Source organism: Phlebotomus papatasi, chromosome 3 (assembly GCF_024763615.1).
Source record: "Phlebotomus papatasi isolate M1 chromosome 3, Ppap_2.1, whole genome shotgun sequence".
NCBI lineage: Eukaryota > Metazoa > Arthropoda > Insecta > Diptera > Psychodidae > Phlebotomus > Phlebotomus papatasi.
Window position 1 is genome coordinate 25,783,985 of NC_077224.1, and position 20,526 is coordinate 25,804,510.

The 20,526-nt window shown below is 34.1% G+C and overlaps 1 protein-coding gene and 1 long non-coding RNA gene across 2 annotated transcripts in view; one reads left to right on the top strand and one right to left on the bottom strand.

Moving 5' to 3' along the window:
- LOC129807356 (ATP-binding cassette sub-family D member 3) overlaps window positions 1–20,395 on the top strand; it is a 36,177-nt gene extending 15,782 nt beyond the window's left edge. Inside the window, exons 3-8 of the mRNA XM_055856574.1 lie at window positions 2,736–2,926; window positions 2,998–3,095; window positions 11,493–12,054; window positions 12,117–12,427; window positions 19,378–19,552; window positions 19,622–20,395. Coding sequence (XP_055712549.1) covers window positions 2,736–2,926; window positions 2,998–3,095; window positions 11,493–12,054; window positions 12,117–12,427; window positions 19,378–19,552; window positions 19,622–20,035 — 1,751 coding nt within the window. The 3' untranslated portion in view covers window positions 20,036–20,395. The remainder of the gene's footprint in view (window positions 1–2,735; window positions 2,927–2,997; window positions 3,096–11,492; window positions 12,055–12,116; window positions 12,428–19,377; window positions 19,553–19,621) is intronic.
- Window positions 3,129–9,381, bottom strand: LOC129807371 (uncharacterized). The gene is made up of 4 exons (XR_008752276.1): window positions 8,954–9,381; window positions 8,797–8,880; window positions 4,349–4,512; window positions 3,129–4,282 (listed from the first exon to the last, which is right to left on the bottom strand). It is a non-coding gene; the product is annotated as an uncharacterized LOC129807371 (long non-coding RNA).
- Window positions 20,396–20,526: the final 131 nt, after the last annotated feature.

Genomic DNA, 20,526 nt, shown 5'->3' on the forward strand with positions numbered 1-20,526 from the left:
ACCCCCCTTTTTTTGTTTTCTCAATAGCTCCGCCCCTATGGCATTCAACGGACTCAAATTTTAGTATGTTATAGCTGGGCCTTAGAGCTTTCCATCAATACCAAACTTAAGGTCCCCCGACCCCCCTGACCCGAGCTATAAGGGTCCAAAAAAAATTTCTTAAAATGGCCATAACTCCGGTTCTAATTGTCAGAATTTAAAAAGTGAGGGCTTTTTGGAAAGCTCTCGTGAAATGCCACTTCCCCTTCTAACATCGCAAGTTCATAAAACCACCGCTAGGGGCGCTTTTTTTAAAAAGAAAATTTTTAAATCTTAAAAGTTAAATAACTCAAAAATTCCATTGTGCATCGGGCTGAAAATTTAGTATGTTGTAGCCGTTGATTATACCTATCAAACAAAAAAAACCTTAAGTCGATCCATAACCCCTGACCCGAGCTATAAGGGGTCAAAGTTCGAACATTGACCGGCCTCTATCTCCGGTTCTAATTAACATAGCGACCTAAATTTTACTTTTTTGGTTTCGTCTCGATGAGCACTTTCAGATGGAAGTTCAAAAAGTCACCACAGGTGGCGCTGTGATAGCGTCAAAATTCATCGAAATCCAAAGTCACTTTTCTCAAAAACGGCATTGTGCAACTTAATGAAATTTTAGTATGTTGTAGTCCAGTCTAGGACGTTTCCAAAATGGTGCGTATGCGCGCTGTGGTTTCAATAGAACCGGAGATATGAGGGGTCAAAGTTCACGAAATTCAAAAAATCATATCTCCGGTTCTATGTGACCGATTTTGATGAATGAGGGCTTAAACGAAAGATCTCACCAAATGCTACAACTTTCTAGAATGTTTGAACTTCGTGGGACCAACACCAGGGGCGCCACAGTCGAAAAACCAATTTCAATATCACATAACCTCAATTATCTCGACTGTCGCTGAACCGATTTTGATGATTACTTCAACATAATTGTAGAGCACATTTGTCTCTACATTTCGTCCATACATCATTTTCCGCTCAGACTACGCTATCACTCCGATTTTGCCGTTTAAGTGTGAAAAAATTGATTTTTCCCATAATAACGCTTTGAAATCACTCAGATGCTAATTTGACTGCCTCTACTCCACCAAGACACTTAAAATAGGGGTTTAAATGGAAAGTCCCGCAAAATACAACAATTCTTTGATTTAGTTGAAGTTCAACAAATGAACACTTGGGGCACTCTGGATGAAAAAACGAGTTAAGAAACAAAAACCTCGCTTATCTTGGCTTCTGAGTAATCGATGAGTTCAAGTTCTACGGCAAAATTATAGAGAACATTCTGGTCTACATTTCACCCATATAACACTTTTCTGTCAGTTCATCCAAATCCTTGATATTTTGGTTTAAATACAAAACTTGTATAATTTCACGAATTTGATTCAAGATAACTGAATGGCGTCTCTCAACTTCAGCTCTAAATCGAATTTGCATGCACTCCGAGTTAGCTCACGTTAAGAATCTCACCTACATAAGCCGGTTAGGATTATCTGTCCCTTTCTACTATAATTACGCTAAGCCGTCTCTCGGCTAATCCTCAAGTCTGTCGAGGCCCTTACAGTTTGATTTATGCAACTTCTAGCATCCTATTGGTTCTTAGTTCCTTGATAAAAATCCTTGATTCGATTCATAAATTTCATTTGATGAAAAATACTCAAGTGTCTTCTAATTTGGTTTATAATAATATTTATAATGATTAAGGGCGTTTAGGGTAAGTGTGCCAAATTCCGGCATAGTTGAATGCAAGCGCCAAAGTCTCAAGTTTCACCATTCTCATAGTTCCTTGCCCTCCCAGAATTCTTCCAATGTTTTTTTCACATCTTCTCGTTCGTCAAAGCGACATTTTTTGTTATTCTTTGCACTGTATAATCTCTAGAGTATGCAAAAACTAGAAATTCATGGAAGTTCGAGGAACAAAAAAATGTGGCCGGAATTTCAAGCTGGCCGAAATTTGGTACATTTATCCTATAGAGCTATAATTTGTTTTTTTTTTTAATTTAATCAAGAGCTAATAATGTGTGAAGAAGTGGAAACACATTTTTTATATGTTCAATTAGCTTCAATTTATTACCTACAATTTGTATCTAAGAAGGGCTGACATAAGTTGTTTACATGCAAGTTTTTCTCAGATTTTTTTCCGGCCTCGATTCACTTGTTCTAATGCAAATCGAGCTTTGAAAAAAAATGTGTAACCATGCAGAGTCTATTTTCTCTGCTTTGTTGAATTTTTATTATTAAATTACTTTATCAGTTATATATTTAGTTGAAATTTTGGTAAGAATATCAGTTTACAACTATTTTAAATAAAAAGGAAGGTAATGCATGTCTCTATTTTAATCGACACATATTTGGGAGGTTTAGATACGAACCAGTATGGGAGATTTTTTGAGATTTTTTTGTTCATTTTGAAATATCCTTCCTTTCAAATTTTTTCTAATGCCAATTTTCATTTACTTTTTCAATTTTCTTCTATTCGACTTTCCGTAAAATAAAAAAAATTAACAAAGATCATGTTAAATAGAACCAGGCTCGATGTTAATTGTGAATAACTTTTTGCTGTCAAATGGAGAAAATAAATTGGTGTAGGTTCTTATCTAATCTCGAATATTCAATTGAGTAGCGCTGAACAGCGATCAGAAATGTTGAGAGAGCAAGATTCCAAAGGGCAAAAGCGAATCATGCTTTGCTGTTTTTTTTTTCGTCAGGGATCATCATTCCACGTGCCTGGAGTGTGGAGAGTGGCTTGATGATCACCGTGGGCCTATCCCTGATTGCCAGATCCATCAGTGACATCTGGATGATCCAGAATGCTACGGTGGTTGAGAGTTGTATCATCACCATGAATAGGCCAAAGTTCAAGAAGGCCTTGTTGAAGTTCTTTGCTGCACTTCCGCTGGTAAGTGATTTAAGGGGAGGAGTGGGGCGTTTCTAAGTATTTCATATTTTTGTTTTAATTTCTTTTGGTAGATTTCTGTAGTAAATAATGTACTTAAGTGGAGTTTGGGAGAGTTGAAGTTGCGATTTAGGACGAATTTGTCGAATCACTTGTACAACGAGTACCTGAAGTAAGTTTTTGAATTTGATGACACTTTTAATTAACTGTAACCGTTTTTATTGGTCACGCCCCTCACGAATATGCAGATAACTAGTGCCAAATATTTTAAGTTTGTTTTTCATATTTAAAATTCATATTTAAAAGATAGTCTAATACCTTCAGAGAAAATTAGTTACGATCATAATTATAATCTGACATTCTCTACTATTTTATGCCATGGAAAATAGGCCACGCCCCTTCTGTTACAGCTTATTATAATAAGGCAATATTCCTATAAAAATAAATTTTCGTGCCTTGTGTTTTTTCCGTTTTTAATCATTTTACGATATATGTAACGTTAGTGAAAAAATAATGATAACACGCTGTTTTAGAAACCACGCCTACTTTCATATTGTAAGAATTGTTGTTAACCTTAACCCCAATTTTTTTTATCTATCTTTTAAAGATAATAATATTTTGCAAATCAAATCTTGAGTGTAATAATATCTAACGAGGTGGGGGTTCCGGAAATCGTCGGGAAAAGCAATTCACTCAGGGAAAACTCATCAACTTATCGCAGAGCTTTCGGCTCGGTCTCCAACCTCGTTAACTATATTACGTCGGTTTGTGTTTTACAATGTAATAATATCCTTCGAAATGGAGGATAAAAATTGGAATTTTGCTTGAAGGCAATACTTAGAATATTGCAAGTAGGCGTTGTCTCTAAGTGGGCGTGGTATCAATACTATTTCATAAACGTTGCACATTTCGTAAAGTTAATGGAAATAGAGGGTACAGAAATTTCTTTCTAGTGAAATACTGTCTTATTATAGGCTCATATAGGGGGCGTGGTCTATTCTCACCAATATTATTAATCGTATCGAGATATTTATATTACATGGTAATAATTTTTATAATGTCATACCCCGTGTTGAAAGCATCTGCGAAGTACATTGTAGACCACCCAAGAGTGTATGCCCATTGTTTGATTGCTTGTTTCGTGCTCCTGGAATTGTTGGGCGAAGGTGATGCATTTATAACGTTTTTGTTACATGTGAAAATTGTCTAAAACAGACATTCACCGGGCGAGACTCGAATTCACAACGGTGGCAGTCGAGTCAGAGATGTAATCATCCAAAACCCAAAGGCCTATTGCGCCACTGAGATCCTCTCCTTCCTATGACAATCTGGGGAAAGATATAGGCTCCGCCTCCCATACTAAAATTTATGATTAAAAAAAACTATATTCTGCAAAACTTTTAAACAATTTTAGAATGTACCAACTTCATATAATTTTGTTTGATGTGTGAGATAGAGGAAAAATGTAGGAATGCCCGCATAGAAACCACGCCCACTCAAATATTCTGCACCAATATAAATATTAGATTTTTGTTACCGTCGTTGTGGGTGACCTTGCACGTTTTTTCGCTGTTTTTCAACTTTACCCTCTGAAAGTGGACAGTTAAAGTGAAGGGAAGGGGGTTAATGGGTAAAATTATTTGTATTCAGTTGTTAATGAATGGATTTTGTGCCACTAGCATTAATTTTATAAAATTTTAATATGTTAAAAAAATTCAAGAAAAAGGCTTGCATTTGGGAGACGGTGCGGGTGACTTTGCACTTTATAATAAATGCTAAAAAATCAACAATTTCTGATAATAAACAACAAATAAGACCTTCACATCTAAGGGTAAGGTGATCTACAAAATGACGTGGTCGCCATCGTAATTTGACGTTTCTGTCCGCCATTTTGAATAACTGTCAAAACTTAAAACTTGTCCTATTGCGCTAAAATTTTAGTATGTTGTAGCTCATGTAAATACCTTTTCAAAATGTATCTTTGTTCCGAATCAGGGGAGCAATTCTAACGTTTATTTGCTATGTAGTAAGAGACTACATAGCTTCGTTGAAATGTCTCTGTGTGTGTGAGCCACAGGATGTGGAGCTTTTGCCACTTCACATTTTATTACCTACAAACACAAGCACTAATACACTTTGGAAAAAGATGATACCTTATTCAAATGTATTTTATAAATTTTAATCGAATTGATAGGTTTTTCCGCGATAAAACTGCACAAAACTGTCTTTTGCGGAGCTGTTGTTTTTCATTTAGTCAACAACGAAAACTCGGCGGTGACTGAGACAACTACCGCAATTGACGAAATTCAATGGAGACACACTGATTGAGACTGAAAATCGCTATTTATTTTCGCGGTAATTATTTGAATTCAAATTGCATCTTTTTTTGGGAATGGGTGTATTAATATTGTGGGTGCATTAAATTACCCATTTTCTTCATTTAAAAAAGAAGTAAACTTGAAATAAAAATAATTCCTAAAATTTCTTGCAAAATATTTGTGGTATTTGATGATAAATAATTTAATTTCTGGCTATAATCGTTATAAAAAATCCTAAAAATATCAAGAGAAAAAATAAAAGGCTAATTGATAAGTCAAAAACAGTTTCAATTAAATTTAAATTTATTTACAGAAAATAGTTTGATCCTCGTACAACAACGTGGTAAAACAGTTAAATGAAGGACTTGGGGTAGTTAACGGATAATAGAAAACGCTAAAATTCTTTCAAATGACATTTTGCTAATAAATTGACGGTTTTTTTTAATAAAACTCTTTTAGAGTTATCAAAAACGCTGTCTACGATAATTCGTAATGAGATGTGAATTAATTTTTGTGGTATAGAAATATTTATTTACCGTTAATTTTAAATGCTTGCACTGGACTTAGGGAAATTTAGATATTAACCCTTTAACGACGGGACAGTTTTTGCGGACCGAAAATCAGCAATAAAAATGAAAACAATGAACAAAACCAATAAAATGTCTTATATCTGGCCTTCGAAAAGCCAACAGAGTCTGATTCGGTGTATTTTTTGTCTCTATGAATGATAGAGACAAAAATAGCCAAAAAATTTGAGTAATTTTTCTGACAATACTAATGAGTGATAATTTTCAATATAATGAAAAATATTATGTTTGAGTATTGTAGTTTCTTTTCGCAAATCGGTTTTGCTTGAAAAAAATTGAAGGTATAAAAAATATTTAAAATTATTTTTCATAATGAGAATTTAAAAATTCGTCATTTTTGAGCTTAAAAATTTACTATATAGCAAATAGCTGGAGACTTCCAAAAAATATCCTAGATTCCTTCAACCTTCTACTTTGCAATTACGTACAAACATAAGGAAAAAGTAACTTTAGGTAGTCAGGAAAAATAATTTTCTTTATGGGACACCGGTGTTCCAATCGTCCTAAGGGTTAAATCTTCGAAGCTTGCGGGTATTGAGAAAGACAAGGAGAAAAATTATTAACATTCTATTATAATTTCTTATATCTTTCATTTTTAACAACTTTAAAAGACAAATTGTTATTTCTGAAGGATTTTTCCTTTAAGGCCTCTACACATTGGGAGCAATTTTCGTCAAAAATCGCATTTTTGACAAAATTTTGACGTTTCTACCTGCAATAGTGCGGACGATTTCCTTCAAAAGAGCAATTTTTGATGAAAACTGCTAACAATGTGTAGACACCATTAGAAACATTTTTTCAATTTGAAATTTGAACGCAACATTAAGGCTTAATATAGTTATTTATGCATTCTTTTTATAGCTTTTACCAAAACCATATTATTGGGATTAAAAAACTCTCAAAAAATCGTTAGAAATAATTTTTCTAATTTCATTTGTATTATTTATCGGAAAATCACAATTTTCAATTAATTGCAAATTTGAGTATTAGTGATTGAATTTTATTTATACTTTATTTATAAATTATATTTGCATGAGAGAATTAATACTCCCTCTGTCCCAAAAATGTCGTACATTCTTTCATTTAAAATGTATTAACAAAAGTACGAGTTTTTTCGGGACGGACGGAGTATTAAAATTGGGAGTCGTTCATAAGAAAAGCTTTTTTTTGGTAAATACTCTATCATTATTTATTGTTTCATGTTTAATATGATATAATGCTTCTGAAAGACAACAAGAATATTGTTACAATATTCTAAAGAGATATTAAAAAGTTCTACTAATTTTTGTGTTAAGAATGTAAGAGTCCTTCAGATAAAATGTACGTAGCTTGCAGAATTTTTAAGTCTTTTTTTTAACAAACCTCGTGGATTAAAAACTTTTCTTTATACTTAATCTTTATAATTCTTTATTTTCACTAATTATCTCGATTAGTGAACACGAGACCTCAAGTCTTTAAATGTTTAAATCTTCTAAAGAGGAAAATGAACAAGTTAATACATCAAAATATTATATTTTATATCACTTTTTTTTATTTAATTTAATCTTCTCTTTCAAAGAAAGGAGAATATTCTTGCTCTTTCTTTGAGTTCGAGCAATAAAATTTAAGTGTGGCATATTTTTAAATAGGCAACCAAACATCCATAAAAAATTATCCTTAGAAAAGAAATTTTAAATTCAAATAACAGCGATTCTAAGCTTTCAAACGTTAGATGTAAAGAAATATTCTAATTTTGAGTGGACTTTTGCATACAAAAAATGCTATTTTAAATATGTGGAATTTGTGCATACATTTCATATAACTTTAATTATTTAGCATTTTTTTTACATTTACTGAATGTCTTCAACTATATTAAAGACATTTTTGGTCAATTTCAGAGAAATTTTTGCCATCTAGGCATGTCCAAGAGGTGCCTAGATAGCTTTTGGCTATGTAGTCTCCTATCTAGTCAGGGGTTGTCGCGTTTTCAATTCGTTAACCAACTTAACGAATCCCAGAGACTAGATAGGGATACGGCAATACTGAAAAATGTGTCTCGACTACACTCACACACACTCCCCAGCAGTGTACATGTACAGCTATGTAGTCAGACTACATATATGTAGTCTGACTAGATACGGTCAGAATTGGCCCCCAGGTCGAGCAATTACCTAAATACAGAGGCTCAAAGTTGAAAATTTTTAAATATTCATATTTTGGCGGTCATTATTTTCTAATCCTGAATTTTGAAACATAAACAAAATGCCTCAGTAACCATTAAAGACAATTGAGGCTTTTATTTTATATATTTATTTACTCTTACATAAATAAAAAAATAACTGAAAAGTACATTAATTTATTTATTTTTTATTTTTTTATCTTTGAAAAAACAGTTTTTCAAATCCCCAAATCATATGCTGTTATAAACAAAAACATGACTTTTCTCTTTGTTTGTTCGTTAAATTTCATCGTCTAATGTTAGCGCTGCATTTTTTGTAATGGTTTCGATAAAAAAAGAAGCTCCCGGTAGTTCTGTATTCACGAAAATGTCAAAATTTTGAATTTGGAGCCCCAGTATCTATACAATCACTTGACCTACGTCGTATTTTATATATGTTCTGAAAAGGCCTCTACATCAGCTAGAACATACCAAAATTTCAGCTCAATCACATGAGATTTTTGTTTTGACAGTTATTCAAAATGGCGGACAGAAACGTCAAATCAAGATGGCGACCATACCATCTTGTAGATCTCGGTCATTTTATCTTAAGTTCTCAAAAAACTGGACAATTTTTAGCCAAATATACTTCTATAATAAGGCTTTAGAAAGATCATTATATGCAATTTTAAAACATAAATCATGCGTTCTTAGGAAGATAATAGTGAAAAAAATATATTTTAATAAAAATAATGAACAAAAGTGAAGTGGATTATTCTAGCCAGATAAATTTAAAATAGATTTGGGCACTTTACTACTGTGGAGAATTACCTATAAATATATTGTGGTGTTATAAATCTGTCAGGGACTGTGTGTTTCTTGGGCTTCCTTCTACCGTTTGTGATATTCACGTACCTGTGGTAAACAATAATTTCTCTGTGATAGGATTCTGTGATATTTAATACCCTCTTCTTCCTGCCCAGTTTACCTGGAAATATATATTCCTTTATTAAATGTCCCTAACAGTGATCCGGAACGTAGGCGGCTGGATTTTCCAGAAGACGTTTCCTCGATGACCGCCAAATGCCATTCAACAAAGTCCACTGCGGCAGGAAAACACACTTTTCACCTTCACCAATATTTTATTTACACCAATTCTCCTCTTATATTTCACTGAACACGTTTAACTCTACGTCACGTAAATTTTTCTGTAGTTTGAACTAATATTTAATTTATAATTCACAAAATAAACTTGTACACTTTTCTCCTCACGTCTCTTTGTCAAAAATCAAGTCTTACGTAATGCCCTGACAAGTTCCCGCTCTTCCCCTACTTTCTTTCCAGTTGATCTCATTCACCACTTTTTCCTCTTTCTCTCTCCCTCCATGCATATTCAAAATCCAACCGTCTTTTGTCTCTTAAAATAAGAGATCTTATAGAATGGAAATTCTATACAACTACTCTGAAATCGATTTTGGAATTGCACCTTCAGATAACTTTTTCACGGAGCTGTTTTTTGACAAAATACCTATATTAGCATTTCATTGACTTAAACTACAAGAATCCTTTTAAGGATCATTGTACCTTACTTGGTACATAACATATCCCTATATACTTTGACATGGTAGACCGGATCGACGAAGACTATCAATAAGTGCTAGAATTAATGAAAGTCTCACGAACAGCAGAGCGCAAAGTCACCCGCAACGCAACGACGGTACCATTCATTTTTAAGATATTAAGGTCAAAGGAACATCTCTTCGATAGTGAACCGTGAACCCCTATTGATACTTTTGTCAAAATATTGAAATTTATTTAAAGTTATCTAATAAAGTGTAAATAATATGAAGTTTTTCCTTAGTCTACGTTTTATGATAAGGATAGATGTTCAAATTTCATATGCCAAATGGTACAGAGTAGGGTGTCAATAAGTCCTGACACGACTTCTTAAAGTGTCAATAGGTGTTTCTTTCACCCTACAACATATTTTCAATAATTTATTCGCATCATGGTAATCTTGAAAGGTTTATCTGTGGCCCTCCCCCATGAAAAAAGGCCACACCCTTTACTGAACTGACCCGTGTGAATTTAAAGCAATATTTTGCAAAATTTTTCTTTTATAAAAAATATATTGCAAAAAAAATTTTTTTTAATTAAAATAACAAATTTTAATTAATTGATTTTAAATGCGTTTTAAAGCTTATCCTATTTGTAAATAAATTTGTATTAGGGTAACATGTGGTATTTCGGGACACTTTTTAGCACTTGCAAGTTTCAAACAGCTTAACGACTTCTCAAATTATTTTTTTCTTTCTTGATACAGATATTTATGTTCCTTATTCTATCCAGAATAAGATTCTTATCGAAAAATGTCGAAAAATGCATAATTTTAATGCAAAATAGCAAAAAATGGAAAGAAGTAAGAGTGGTATATTTCGGGACAGTTGGGTATTTCAGGACAGACAAAAGTCGCTATTATGCAATTAAATTTCACCGAGCCTGATTATTTACCTTTAAGTAAAAGTCTAAACTTCATTCTTTCTTAAAAATTTTGTTTAAATTTCACTTGTAAAGTGACTTAAATCGAAAAACTAAGCACTGTTTTTGTTGACATCTGCAAAATTGACCACACTCAAGGTTTTGTAAAAAGTGGAATGTGACACTCACAATTCACGTGTATTTCACGCTTTAAATTAAATAAAATTTCAGAAGTTTTATGTTCATCTGATACGTAAAGATCTTAATATTTCATATAGAACTTAAAAATAATTAGAAAACAAAGATTTGTAGGATTTTTTATGTGTCCCAAAATACCCATATGTCCCGAAAAACACATTGTCCAGAAATACCTACACTATTTTTCTTGGACTTTAATAGAGTAAAAGAACTCGATAAAAGCAAATGACGCTGATATGCATTCTTTTGTATTATTTAGATTCGTATTGTGAAGCAATTTTCTACAATTTTTTTTGATTAGATATTTTTTAAAATGATTTGAGATTTTGCAAAAAATGTAATCCACGCCCACTTGGAAATCACGCCTACCTTGAAGACCACGCTTGTAGATAAGTACTTGTAACTTTGTAAGATAAGTACTTGTAGGTAATGCTCAAAGAAAAATACTGTTAAAATATATGGCTTTAAAGTCATTTAGAATTTAGAATGGACGTTTCTTTCTTTATTATGTATTTTTCTCAAGGTTACATTTCAACGGAAAAGATGATTTTCACTGGAAACTTGTCTGCTTTAAGGAATATTGAAAATTTGAAAATAAATTTCAGTTACCCGTAATACTTAATGGGATGTGGCCAGTAGGGAGTGGCCAGAAAAATTGTAGAAGGCGTGGCTTATTTTTCTATGTATTTCTTATTCTATTGCAATAGCGTAAATGATTATCTGAAAGCGTGACAATACTGAAGATTAGTAACACTTTAATTGTGCAAAAATGCTGAAGGAGCGTGGCCAAAAAGATCTCTTAAAACAATAATTTCAGAGAAGGAAACTTTATGTTGAAATGTTGATTCCAGGGGATTCACATACTACAAAATGTCCAATTTAGACAACAGAATAGCCAATGCTGATCAACTCCTGACCACAGACATTGACAAATTCTGTGAGAGCTTCACTGACCTTTACTCAAACGTCAGCAAGCCCGCTCTGGACATTATGCTTTATGTCTATCGTTTGACAGTGAATCTGGGTGGTCAGACGCCGTCAATTCTATTGGCATATCTTCTGTTTGCCGGAATCTTCCTCACTCACCTCAGACGTCCAACTGGACGTTTGACGGTGCTGGAACAGAAACTTGAGGGTGAATTCCGGTATGTTAATAGTCGTCTGATCACAAATTCCGAAGAGATTGCCTTCTATCAGGGGAATAATCGCGAAAAACTGACGATTTTCGCGAGTTTCTCAAAGTTAATGGCTCACATGAGGAAGTTCCTGGACTTCCGGGTGAGCATGGGAATTATTGATAACATTGTGGGCAAGTATATTGCTACAATTGTTGGATTCTATGCTGTCTCCCTTCCCTTCTTCGCCAAAGATCATCCACTGTTGACTCGTGGAAAGGAAGGTGACAGATTGAGGGTGAGTTTGGGATTTTTTGAAAAAGAAAAAGGGCAGGAGCTGAGAAAATGCTTTCCCTGTAGAATTACTACACATTCGGGAGGATGCTGGTGAAGTTGGCTGAAGCCATTGGGCGTTTGGTGTTGGCTGGACGGGAACTTTCTCGTCTGGCGGGATTCACTCAGCGAATGACGGAGCTGAAGAGTGTGCTGGCAGATCTCAATCAAGGGAAGTATGAGAGGACAATGGTGAGCAATTCCAGTAGCGCTGATGGAGAAATTGGCGTCGGCACGGGCATCATTGCATTCCAGGACAACATTATCCGCTTCGATCAAGTGCCTCTGGTCACTCCCAATGGAGATATCCTCGTCAAGGAGCTCACCTTTGAAGTCAAGTAAGTTCAATGCTTTAAGAGCTTTTAAAATCTTTTTATCTTTTACTTTCTGATATATACTTATGACTCCGGCACACCTTTTAGATCAGGAAAATTTCATGAAGTCGAAATTCGAATCCTTTTCTGTCTCACATGTTTTGCATATGACTATCTCATTCTTTCGCACAGCAAATTCGATTCAGCTAAATTGAATTTGGAGTGATTTTTAAAAGAAGAAGAAGAAAAAGAGTACAATAGAATGAGATATATGCAAAACATGTGAGAAAGAAAGGGAAGCGAATTTCGACTTCATGAAATTTTCCTGATCTAAAAGGTGTGCCGAAGCCATTATGAGATATTTTCACTAAATATAGTGAGTTATTAACGGTGGAAGTGTCAAAGGACAAAGGCTAATCCTTCCTGATAATCCCTTCTTATTATTTAACAAAAAAACATAGTTTCATTAGATTTCGTTTCCTCTTAAATTAAGAGAAAAGTTTGATTATTTATTTATTTTTTATTTTTTCATCTTTGCAAAAACAGTATAGATCCTCAAATAATATGCTGTTAGTCATAAGAAAGAAACATTACAGGGAGTTCCGCTTACAAAAAAATTCGGAACTGAAAAAAGAAACCCGCGAATTCATTCCAGTGACACAGAAAAATTGCATAGGGGAAAGTACTCTCCCTTCGAACGTTCATGCCTTCGAATACGATGAATTTCTTTTATTTTTCGTAAGAGATTTACACTAAATTATCAACAATTGATGATAAGCCAACTAATATTTAATAGAAATGTCTAAGTCGAAAGGAGAGTACTTTCCTTTAAAAAGTTTTCAAATTATATCTAAAGAATTTTTACTAAACAGTAACATTCTAGAAGAGTCAAGGGGCAAATTCATGTAATTCTCTTCAGAAAAAATATGAACTTAATGTGTTGAATCTTCTGTCAAAGTTAAAGCGTCTGGAATTGGTTTTTAATCAGGACATTTACCCCAAGCTAAATATTTCATGAAATATTCAATCATTGAAAAAAGGTATGGCATAGCGTCCCAGGTTTTATGAAGTGCTTGAATTCGTAACTTAGATGCTATACTACAAAAGTACTTTCGCAATATTTATCGTTTAGCGGTTCTTAACCGATTTTGAACCGTTTTATGGTTCACTCAAAATATCTCCCAAACAGTTTTAAGAATAATAAAATTGATTTTTGGACAAAAATTACTTATCGGTTCATAACCGGTACACAACCGATTAAAACGGGTCTATAAATCCCTCAAAACATTGCCCAAAATACACCTTAGGATTAACATAATTGAATTTCGAATAAAAAATAGTTATCGGTTATGAACCGGTTCCTAGTTCATTACCGGTTTGAAACCGATTGGAACCGATTCAGTTTTGTCGGAAATTCCAAGACCTTTCCAACGACCCCAAACATGATCCCATTCGCTTGATAAATGCGCCCTCAAGAGCCCTTTTTAACCTTTGACCTTGAAAAACCGTTATTAGGAATGACTCAACGGTATTTTCACACATGATCAATTGTCCACCTGAGTAATCTCTAAAACATATCCAAAAGGGGGTGGCAAAGCGTCCAAGGCTTTGCGAGCTGCTCGAACTCCCGAGAAAGAGCTCTGTCGTATATACCTTTTCGCAAGTTTTTCTCGTGTATATAAAATTATTAGTAGAATGTAATTGGCTATAAATCACCACAAAACCATCTTGAAGTTGAAAATTGTTCAAGAGGGTTTCAAAAAAAATCAATAATCTTTTAATTAATTAATTGACCAAATCGGATGAAAATTAGGCTTTTGACCTTCAATAATTCAAGATGGCGATTTTTCCGGTGAAAGGTGTCAAAGGACGAAATGTTCAGCTCCAAGACATATCCAAAAATGAACGAAATCGCCAGGGACAATTTTTTACAAAGTTACAAAATCCTCATTTTTTGCCTATTTTTGGGGGATAGGGAACGCATGAAAGGGGAGGGAGAAAAACTAAAGAGGTTAAGTTCAAGATAACGTCATTTGAGGAGGGGTCATCGAAGAACGGAAGTTGATATCTCTTACCGTTTGAATTTCATATGGGTCAAAAGACTGAAAAAGTGCGAGAAACAGTATTTTCAAAATAGAGCTATTACCGCTACTTTCCCGACCCATCACCGATTGTGACCAATGCAGTCGGGTTTAGAATTAAAAAATCTTTCAAAAATGTCCAAATTTAACCAAATCCGTTGAAAATTAGGTCCTCCTGGTTGGTTGACCTTTGAACTTCTATAATTCAAGATGGCGATTTTTCCGGTGATAGGTGTCGCAGGACAAAATATTCAGCTGGACTACCTCCATAACATATCCAAAAATGAAGGAAATCGTCAGGGCCAATTTTTTACAAGGTCATAAAACATGTTTTTTGGAGGGGTTAGAAGGGGTGGGGGGGTAATTTGAATAAGTTAGTTCGATAGAGAATGTTGACTTGTGGGGGGGTCATTGAGGACCGGAAGTGAATATCTCTTACCGTTTGGTAGCCACGATGGAGAGAAGTTGAAAAAAAAACCACGATTGTTAAAACTGCTCTCTCTTGGAGTTCGAGCAGTTAAAATTTAAAAAAAAATCGCAAGACGCGTTTTCGAGCAATCCCAAAACAAAACGTGAATTTGGTTGGGAAGGGGAGGGGTGGGGGGGGAATGAGAGGCATATTAACGATCCTTGTGTCGGCATATGGGGGGGGGCCGAAGGTCCCAAGTCGCTGTCTCTTACCGTTTGGCCTCTAGAGCTGGCAACAGACGGACAAACAGCGTGACATTTTTCAGAAATCGTCTGAAACACGAAGATTTTTTGAGAAAAGTGGTCTCCGGGGGGTGGAAGGTGGAAATTTTGGAGGGGTGAAAAAATCGAGGGATTATATACTGCTCTCTCTGTGAAGTTCGAGCAGTAACATAAGCTTGGAAATATCTGTTTTTTTTTTTTAAATATTTTTTCAATTTTTGAAAAAATGCATATTTTAAAATTTATAAAAGTTAGGAAAATTGGGTTAGGTCAAACCTAACCTCAAATTCTTTATAAGAAGCTCCTTGCCGAATAAAGGAATATGTCTCAATGGATCTCATTCTTTAATTTCCTCGATAAAATAAATATTTCAAAGTTAGAAAGTTAAAATTTAACCCTTTATGAACAAGAAGGTTTCAAATTGCGGGTCAGAAAAAATCATTTTTCCGCATTTTTAGAGCGAAACATGACTTTAGATGGCCATAAGAAAAATTTAATTTTTGTGTCACCGGTGACCCAATCGTCCTTAAAGGTTTAAACATTTTGTTTTTGGCACTGGTACACATTTTAAATTTAGTGAAATTCAATCAAAGCTTCGAATCGTTGGAAAGGTCTTTTAGAATATCGAGCAAGTCTGAACCAATTCTAGTCGGTTAAAAATCGATAATTATTTTTGTCTGAAAATCGTTTGTAGTATTATGCTATTTTCGGCAATCTTTTAAATGATTATTCTACGTTGTAAATTGTTTCTGGAAAGTTAAAAAAAAAATCTAATGAGTTAAACTGATCAAGAACTTTATCTAGAATTTTAGATAAATAATATGAAAATAATTTTTGGGATATAACATCTGAGTCACAAGTTTGAGCATTTCGCAAATTTTGAATGTATTGCCTCTTCTTCTTATCCAGATATGAAAATGAGATTCAATAAATAATTTATGTTGGTTCTGGAAAGCGACATTTAGTAGCCTTCGCCTCTGACATAATTTACCTTTTTTTCTACCTTGTCCATTGAATAGTTTTAAAATTCCTGTCTCACCTTTGAGAGCTGCAATCACACCCCAAAAAGTTTGATCATCGTTATATTTTGTCTAGTAATGGGTAGCTTTTCAGTCTATGGTAAACAGAAACACTTCAATTTCCTAAATTTTATCTTTTTACATGTTTTTCTTGCGAATCTTGGATTATTCTCGATAAACTTACCAAGTTTTTGTGCTATAAGACCGTCAACAGCTAAAAAAGAATTCACCTTGATAAAATTTATATATTATTTGACTTTAAAAGTCTCATGTATTTTATCAAAAAAACAAAATTGCTAATAATGTCGAAAAGAAAAAGTTTACAGTCTACTTTGAGACTTGTAAACTAATTAGTAAGCTCTTTAATTTTTAATGGATTTTTTTGCAATTTAAATGGATAGGAAAATTGTCTATAACTTTTCGAAGCATTTTAAGTTGCATCTCAATATGACAAGTTATAAATTGATTAGAAATTGATCATTTTTTGTAAGAATTCAATTAATTTTTGCACTATTATGCAAAAATCTTAAATTAATACATATATGTAATATTTGCTGCTTGTGGAATAACCCTTCGAGAATGCAGCATTTATGAATCAGGCCAATTACATGATTTTTTTGATAAAAAATAGCTCAGGAATTAATCTAGGTCCTACAAAAAACGGGATGCATTTTCCTCCAGCTTTGCGGAGTGCTCGAACTTACGAGAAAGAGCCATCCGTGTATTACCTTTGTGCATGTTTATTGGGTACATTTCGCTTTCCTACCGATTAAGTTAATTGATGAATAAAAAAAACATTCCGAAGTAAAGAGGTGGCAAAGCGTTCAGACTTTGCAAAGTGCTCAAACTTTCGTATCAGTATCTATAGTTACTTTCGCATCATTTATCGTTTACCGGTTCTGAAATGATATAAACCGAATTGCAAATCACTCGAAAGATGCTAGAAAATAATTTTAAGAATAATAAAATTGATTTTCGGACAAACAATACTTATCGGTCCATAACCGGTTCACAACCGATTTGAACAGATTTATAAATCACTCGAAACATTGCCCAAAATAAATTAGGACTAATATAATTGAATTTCGAATAAAAATGACTTATCAGTTATGAACCGGTTCATTACCGGTTCAGTTTTGTCGGAAATTCCAAGACCTTTCCAATGACCCCAAACATGATCCCATTCGCCTGATAAATGCGCCCTCTAGAGCATTTTTTAACCTGAAAACCCGTTATTAGGAATGATTCAAATGATTCAAATGTATTTTCGCACATGGCATTGTCTTTGGATCCAAAGACAATGCACATGGTCAATTATCTGCCTGGGTAATCTCCAAAACATATCCAAAAATGAACTCCTTACCCTTGAAGGTAAGGAGTCGAAATATACATTTAACTCAAAATCGAGGGATTGTGTATATACTGCTCTCTCCGTGGAGTTCAAGCAGTAAAAATATTTTTGTCTGTAAAAAAACCAATTTGAATTGTTTTTTTTTAAATAGACAGCTTTTAGAACTGTTTTTATAATGACCGAAATTGATTTTGTTTTTCTTATCAAAGTTTGTTTTTACTGCTGAAAATTTGATTCCTTTTTAGAAGACTAAACTCGATTTTTTTGGCTGATCAAAACTTGATTTTTTTATTGATCAAAATTTGATTTTTTTAACAGAACAGAGTGGATTTTTTAAGTGACGAAAAATTGGTTTTTTACCGACGTAAATCGATTTTTTAACTAACAAAAATTTGATTTTTTTTGCAAATCAAAATTTGATTTTTAATAGACTAAAATCAAATTTAAATTACTGATCAATTTTTTCACATAGCAATTTTTTTACCAAAATTATATTGTGTAACTGATCAAAATTTGATTTTGTTAACAGAGCGAAATCGAATTTATTGACTGATCAAAAAGTGATTTTTTACTGATCAATATTCCATTTTTTCATAGACCAAAATCTATTTTTTTAACTGACGAAAAATTATATTTTTCTGACCAAAATTATATTTTTTTAACTGAGCAAAATCTAATTTTTTGACTGACAGAAATTTGATTTTTTACCATACTAAATTCGAGCAGTTAAAATTGTTTAAGAAAAGTAGGTTTTAAAATGAGTAACAAGCATGCGAACAAATAAAAAGTAAATCTGAGAAAGATAAGTTATTTACGGGTTTATTTATTTATTTATTTAAGGGTTTATTTATTTATGGGAGAACGGGGCATATAGCAAATGATATTTTTGTGTGCCTATAATTTGTGAAAAACATGTTTCGCATAGACAAATGAATAAGAAAGGGAGTTAATTAGTCTAAATGAATAGTGGTTTGCTTAATATTGTTTTTAAGGAAAATTGTATCACCCCACTATATAATACTATATATGGTTAATTCTGCCCGGTCTATCCTATCGATTCATGACTGATTGATTAAGTCCGATGAAATCGGGTTGGAAATTTCAATATCTTTCAAAAAAAATACAAATTTGAGCAAATCGATTGAAAAATAGGCCCTCCAAAAAGTGGTTAAATTGTGATCTTCGAAAATTTGATATTGAAATGTTTTTCGAACAGATATCCAAGGACAAAAATATTCACCGTGAGCTCTAAAACATATTCGAAAATGAAAGAAATCGCAGGAGCCGTTTTCGAAAAAACATGGTTTTGGAAGAGAAAGTGGGCGATGGGGGGGGGGGGGCAATAAAAAGACTGTCCTAGATAATGTTGACTTATGGGGATCGTCGAAGACCGGAAGTCGCTATCTCTTACCGTTTGGCCACTAGCCGTGTCAGAAATTGGAAAAAAAGTGGATTATATGACTGTTCTCTCTTTGATTTCGAGCAGCAATATCCTAGATTTGAAGATCGTTAACATCGTTATAGTTTGTTCGATTCAAAATAGGGGGAGGCATTCAGGTTTCGCACACACTCTGGCTCTGAATGCTCTGAACACTACATTTCTTCCTATGTTCCTTTAATGAATCTAAAATTATTAAAGTTAAAATTAGGTTAGATTCGTTAAAGGAATATGGGAAAAATATGAAGTATTTGAAGCCAGAGTACGTGCGAAGCCTGAAAGCCTTCCCCTTAGTTAAAAAAAAATGTTTTTTCAGCATAATTCATATTTTCCTTTAGGTTCTTAAGAGTATCAAAAGAGACGAAAGATTAATGTAATTTTCCTGGAATTTCCAGGTCGGGAATGAACGTTTTGGTGTGTGGACCTAACGGATGTGGCAAGTCCAGTCTGTTCAGGGTCTTGGGAGAGCTGTGGCCGATGTGGGGAGGAAAATTGACAAAACCTCCACGTGGAAAGCTCTTCTACATTCCACAGAGACCGTACATGACCCTTGGAACGCTCAGGGATCAGGTAAGGCCTGTTGCTAGGATTTTTAGGATCTCCCTGGCTAGGAGAAGATTGCATTTGTTGTTCTTGCAGATCATCTATCCGCATACGCACGATGAGATGCTGCGACGTGGGCGATCAGATGAAGATCTCCTGAGTTACCTGGACCTGGTGCAATTGTCGTATCTGCAGGTGAGGGAGAAGGGGCTGGATGCAATTGAGGATTGGATTGATGTGCTGTCGGGTGGGGAGAAGCAGAGGATTGCCATGGCTAGGCTATTCTACCATAGTCCGCAGTTTGCCATTCTGGATGAGTGCACGAGTGCGGTGTCGGTGGACGTGGAGGGCAGTATGTATCAGTACTGCCGGAAGGTGGGCATCACGCTGTTCACGGTGTCCCATCGGAAGTCACTGTGGAAGCATCATGAGTACTATTTGCAATTCGATGGGCGTGGATCGTACGAATTTGCCCAGATAGATGGCAGCACGCAAGAATTTGGATCCTAGGGCACCAAATCCTCAAATTCCTTCGGCAATATCCTGCCGCTCCTTTTCTTCTAGACAAATGTTCTTTTGCGTCAATTTTTACTTGTTTTCTTCTTTTAAATGGTGAATGGAGAGTGGTTTTCACACGATTTTAGTGTTATAGTGGAAACACATTAACATAGAACGCCATCATATAAAGTTTCATTACGTGCAAGTGCAATGTAATGAAGCTGAAACATAACCTTACTTAACCTCACTTTTTTTCGAGGAATCAAGAAATTCCTTGCAATCTGGAAAAATGTCTTTCCTGATCTTCCTCAAAAGCTTTCGATCATCTTATTTAAATAAATAGTACGAAATTAAAAATTTAAATATACTTTAGTGTTTTTTTTTATAAAATAGTTTCACAAAATGTGAAAACTTCGAATTTGAAGCAAAAAAATACGTTTTCTTTGAGAAAACCTAGCCCTTCGTTAAGGAAATTATATTTTGAGAAATCCCCTGGATTTTCC